This window comes from Leptonychotes weddellii, chromosome 13 (assembly GCF_054177405.1).
Source record: "Leptonychotes weddellii isolate Sample4059 chromosome 13, ASM5417740v2, whole genome shotgun sequence".
In the NCBI taxonomy this organism is placed as follows: domain Eukaryota; kingdom Metazoa; phylum Chordata; class Mammalia; order Carnivora; family Phocidae; genus Leptonychotes; species Leptonychotes weddellii.
Genome location: NC_138381.1, coordinates 3,730,317 through 3,736,252, shown reverse-complemented (window position 1 = coordinate 3,736,252; position 5,936 = coordinate 3,730,317). Strand labels below are relative to the sequence as shown.

The following is a 5,936-nucleotide window of genomic DNA, read 5'->3' as shown; positions in this document are numbered from 1 at the left end:
AGGGAAAAATGAAGGGGGGGAATCGGGGGGGGGGGGAGACGAACCATGAGAGACTATGGACTCTGAGAAACAAACTGAGGGTTCTAGAGGGGAGGGGGGTGGGGGATGGGTTAGCCTGGTGATGGGTATTAAGGAGGGCACGTATTGCATGGAGCACTGGGTGTTATGCGCAAACAATGAATCATGGAACGCTACATCAAAAACTAACGATGTAATGTATGGTGACTAACATAATAAAATAAAATTTAAAAAAAAATTCAAAGGATTAAAACAAAAAAAGCATATTGAGTGGAAATCCCGAAGAAGCATTGACCTAAAAGAGACCACAGTACCTGAAACCACTTTATGACAGTGTTTCTTGGATTCCTGTAGAGGCTCCTGGTCATTGCAATAGCCATGTTCTGACTGTGGGTTTGCAGATGGAGGAGAAGCATGGTCTGACTTCCAAGGCTCTCTAGTCACTTCTCTGTCTGCTCCTGCCCGTGCGATTTGCCGAGAGAGGGGCAGGGGCGTGCATTCCCACAGGGCCCTCGATGATGGGCCATTCAGGTGTGCTGGGTTAGGAGGTCAGCCCAGCGGACGTGGGGGATATGCAGAGACTTGCAGGGGCTCGCTATAGAACAGAGTGGGTGGACAGCTCAGTGCAGGGTCCTGTGCACAGCTGGTAAAGCCCCCGCGAGTCCTGTGTCACCAGAATAATAAGTGGGGCACTGTGGGTGATTTTTCTGTCGCTTCCAGTGCCCGACGCCCATAGAACTGCAAGCCTTGTTTCCGTAATGTCTGCTGTATTTATGTGGCCAGAAGTATTTGTGTTTTGTATCCCAGCAGCGTACACAATCGGGCACGGTGAACCCCACGTGCTGGCGGCTTCAGTCCCAATGGACTCAGCAGCGGCTCTTTGAACACTGCTGTGTATAAAGCAGTGGGCATGGATTCCCAGGTTCTTTTGATGTGCAGCCGTGGTGGACCCACAGGGAATGACCCCTCCCCTCCTGTTTCACCTGAGGATGCGGGGTCCTTTTTGCTGCACACATCTCTGCCTGATGTATTGGACTAATAACAGGTTTCACATGCCTCCCAGTTATGGGTCTGTGTAAATGGCTATTTTACTTAAGGAAAAGCACTCATTTGGTTAGCAAATAAGTCTTTCATCTATAAAACACTGCTGTTGGGGGCGCCTGGGTGGCTTAGTTGGTTGAGCGTAGGACTCTTGATTTTGGCTCAGGTCATGGTCTCAGTGTCGTGAGATCAAGCCCCGTGTTGGGCTGGGCATGGAGCCTGCTTAGGATTCTCTCTCCTTCTGTCCCTCCCCTGCCCCCGCTCCTGTTCTCTCTGGACAGGGAGAGGGGGTGGGCAGGGAGAGCTTTATAGAACACTGCTGTTTCATGCTAGCAGAGAACAGTCCCTTGTCAGGTATAGTCAAATCCTCATAAATGTAACAGAGAACCTGGCATCTGCGAATGGCCCAGAGGAAACTGTACTTTATCTTACGCCAAGCCGGGAGCAGAAAACTTGACGGGAATTAAGCACCTAGGAAACGGGCGTGGAATTAGTGGGTTAAAATCTGAGTCTTCTGTATTAAGCCACTCCTGGTTTGTGCTCGGTTTTCATTTTCCTTGTTAGAAATTTTTAATTCACCAATAAGTGACTTACAACAAGTGAAACAACACACACACACAAATGAAGAAAAAGGTCATCTCACGATGCAGGAATCACCGCCCACAGCTGGGTCTGTACCACACCTCCCTGCAGGAGTGAACATGTGTCCCTCACCACTGCTTTGGGAGGTGAAAGGAAATAGTACTACACACGTAATTCCGGAACTTGCTCTTTCCCTCTCGGTCAATAGATGCGGATCTAATTACTCCTCTGAATGAGTGTACGGCATGTAAGAGTGAGCACACCGTAGTGTGTGTTCAATGCTTCCCTTACACACGGACATTCAGGTTCTATTCTTTGCCACAGACAGTGTTTTGTTAAGTATTGTTGCGCAGGAAAAATATCTTTGCTTACAACAACATGAATCCAAGTGGCAGAGGAAAAGAAGGGAGATAGTAAGAAAATACTGATCCATTCAAATATGTTACCAAAGTCAGAAAACACTTATAAGCAACATTTAACACATATTTGTTGAACGAAAGAATAAATACTGGATTTGTCATCTCAGTATTTTTAAATTATCAAGTAGAGTCTACTTAAATGGTACTACCATTTTTATAAACTGAAACTTGCATCGTAATTCCACTTTGAAAAGGCTTATAAGAGGAAATTATAAATTATGGGACAAATCTGGTATATTTGTTTGAACTATTTTCTGAATAAATTTTGCACAATGACAAATGGACTTTTTGTGTTTGGAAAGGTTTTTTAATAGCCTGGTAAAATTTACATAAATCTTTATTAAGAAGTGTGGGATTTAAATTCACAGTGTGTCTAAATATTTATTATGTGGTATATTAAAAACGCTTTTTTAAACCTTCAGCAGGAAGTTCGCACCTGGCTATTGATACGTTTAGATGGTAGAGTAAGTAGCTCATGCGGACATGCATGGCAGGTGCTTGCCTTGGTGGTCGGGCCCTAACGCTGTAGAGCGTTAGCAGTACTTCCACGAATCCTGCCGGTGGGCCCCCACTTCATCCACTTGGGACTTAGCCAGGATGGACGCCGTTAGGCTCTCAGGCCCCGTCAGGACAGGCAGGGGAACTGGCAGGCTCCGGGGGACTCCAGCGTGCGAGGCTCCGATGACTTATCATCATTTTAACCCCCAACCGTGTTTTCCAGTTTTACTGAACTTTGCAGAAGGCTCATAGCAGTGACTTCAAACAAAAGCATTTCTTCCAAATTATTGAAAACTGGAATTAGGTTAGTAATAATAGAAAGGTTAGAAGCAGATATTCCCCATGATGGCAATGGATCATGCATCTTGGTAGAATTTGACTGTTCTGAAAACCTCTGCAGTTGAACAAGGATGAAGGGAAAAAAATCTTAACTTTGTTGTGAATTTGCTGTTTTGCATCAGTTTGTTTATAGAAGTGTTAACCTAATTTCATAATAGAAAAGGGGGATATAAATACTTATTCCATGAGTGGCTTATTCATTAAAGTAACCTGTTTTCACTTTAAATACATGCTAGATTCATCGACCAACTCCATAGAGAAGTTTTTTTTTTTTTCTTTTTCTTTGTTTTCCCAAATTGACCCAGTATCTAACTACAGAAGAGGCCCATTTTTTTGACAGCTCCTAGAAGGTTCGGTGCGTGGCTTGTGTCAGGGCAGTACTTGACACAGAGCACCTGATTCTGCACGGGGGCAAAGGAGACCCTGCCTGGTGCCCATAGAGTTAGAAACTTTTTTCCCTAATGTTTGCTCTATTTATTTAGCCTATAATTGAATACACAGTCATTTTGCTGTGCTGCAGATTGCCTATGTGGGAGTCAGGATGCATATTTAATGCCTGATTTAAAAAGAAAAATAGATGCAGTGACATGTGGGCAATTTTAGGAAAGTGTGTTCCGTGTAAATTCAAATAAAGGTCTGGGAGAAACCCGTTTTTCTCTTTCTTAGTGAAGATGTGATGTTTCACAGCAGGAATTGTTGTAGATCCATATTTATTAAGTGATGAGTAGTTGTTTTTTTTTCCTTTGCACTTTTAATGGCAAATTCAAATGGCAGCAGAGAAAAGAATCCCTCCTCACTTTGGAGCACACCCCTTCCTTCCCTCCTTTATCCCTCTTCAATAAAAAGCCCCTAAAAGGCTTTGTCTAAGAGAGAAAAACATGTGGTTTCATTACTAGAGGAAAGAAAGCCAGCAGAAATGTTCTCTGGATTTTTGCCCATGAAGCAAGGTGAAAACAGAAGCATTCACATTTAGTGAAATATGTGTTAAATGGAGAGGATTGGTATCGTGGTTTAAGGGAGTGTAATGTACTCCTTCCGAGTGGCGAGGCAGGCGGCCCAGCGTACGGTCCACCGGCCCTTGCTCACCTTCTTTGCAGGACCACCTGGGACCCGTAAAAGCTCTGATAAAACTGTTCCTCAAGCGCATATACTCTCCAAAAATAAATTAAGCAAGTGTTCTGTTTGCCTTGTATTTTTGTCTGTGTGTTTCCTTGACTCTTGCCTTTGGTAATTACAGATAAATGACATCCAAAACATTAAATCAGCCCATTTAGGCTCAGTCTGTCAGCGTATGGAGTACTCTTGGTTTAGCTGGAGTTCTTGAGGAAATTTGTTCAGTACTCGCAATTTCTGTTGCCAAAAAGACTTCAGATTGCAGGTCAAATTCTATCAAAGCTTTTATATTTTCTAAGGAAAAGCCTTGAACTTTATGTAACTGCTACCAGATGAGTGTGGTGCTCGTTTGGGTTGCCTGGTCCCAGCGTAGTTACAGTGTACCAAGGGGAACAAAGCAAGCTTGATAATCAGCATGTTCACCTCATGTTTCCCCTTATCCGGGTTTCTAAAGTTTTATGTTTTCTAAAGAAAGTAGGTACAGTCTTTACTTTAGGATTTAAGGGAATTAAGAAATGAAAGTGTTCGTGTATCGGTTGAGTACCTGGTCACCGACTTGACTTTTCTGGGATTCCGTGCTCCAGATCCTTATACTCTCTCAGTGCTTCTAACGTTCTCAGATGGTCCCTCGTCCTTTTCCCAGCTGCTGGCTGACACTACACGCCCCCATTTTAATTCCTTCAACAGAAGTCATTTCTCCTACCTTCTTGAAGATCAAGCCATCTTCTTGCTTTCTTGTCCTTTTATCTTCCTCCAAGTAACTCTGAGTTAGATGTACACAACTGCACATTCTTAACCAAATCAGGGCTTTTCTTTCCAGATAAATGATTCCTCTAATCTTGCCATTTATCCTCTTAAGTAATCAGATTCTTTTTCTTTTGGCCATTTTTAAATCATCAACCAAAATAAAATATGTGATAAAGAAAGTTTAATGTGTTGAGGGTAAGGGACATGAGTTTCTTTGTCTCCATTAATCTTTTCCATTGACATTTCAAGTACTTTTACTTGTTGTTGTTGTTTTTTTTTTAATCTAAGCTGAGCATAAAACTTAAAGATAATTTATCCTTATTGCTGTTTTTTCTTCCTTTAGAACTTGTAAGAATTGAACAGTACCGTGCAAATGAACAGGGTGTCAGCTTGTGGGTGTTCAGCTCCAGCAATAGTAGGTGCTCCCCACCAGCGAGGTGGGAATTTCATAGTAACTCAAGAAACAGACCTCCTGTTACCTGGTTTCGACAACTGAGACAAACATTCTAAACTGGAAGTTGATGGATCCTGAATAGGTTGTTTTAATCGAAACACGAGATTATCTGTTTCCTTCCCCTATAATATTCTATGAGTGAGCTCATTTGGGAGAGAATACTAATGTTGCCCTTCTGCTTTCGCTGTTATTCAGAATAATGTGAAAGGGATATGGCTTCTAGAATATTTCTATGTGACCTGAAGAACTGCTAAAGAATAGACTTTTAAAGTAGAAAACGTAAGGCAATAAATATTTTAGCTGAAAAATCAATAAAGAAATGGAGGTAACAGTTATTAGTAATTCAATTAAGTCTGTATCATGTATAAACTTACCCTCAGCAGCCAGGTATAGAGGCTTCTACATACTGAAATGGAACACTCATATACTATTTGAAAACAAGGTGACATATAACAAGCAATAAAACAATGAAATATTCCTAGATCTCCAATCTGGTTCTGAATAAATGAGATGTGCTCCAGTTCAGGGAAAGAAAACAACTTAGAGTTGTCTAAAGAATTATATGAAGGTAATGGAGAGTTTATATATATGTTCTTTATTTTATTTTATTTTATTTTATTTTTTATTCTTATGTTAATCCCCATACATTACATCATTAGTTTTAGATGTAGTGTTCCATGATTCATTGTTTGTGCATAACACCCAGTGCTCCATGCAGAATGTGC

General features: G+C 41.7%; 1 protein-coding gene across 9 annotated transcripts in view; it reads left to right on the top strand.

The window, feature by feature from the left end:
• ZNF407 (zinc finger protein 407) overlaps positions 1 to 5,936 on the top strand; it is a 518,640-nt gene that overhangs the window by 381,974 nt on the left and 130,730 nt on the right. Inside the window, exon 9 of one of the 9 annotated variants that reach the window (XM_081801008.1) lies at positions 5,101 to 5,347. The exons of the other annotated variants lie outside the window; for them this stretch is intronic. Within the exon in view, the coding sequence (XP_081657134.1) occupies positions 5,101 to 5,267 (167 nt within the window). The 3' untranslated portion in view covers positions 5,268 to 5,347. Of the gene's footprint in view, positions 1 to 5,100; positions 5,348 to 5,936 lie in introns of those variants that run through there. 9 annotated transcript variants of the gene reach the window in all.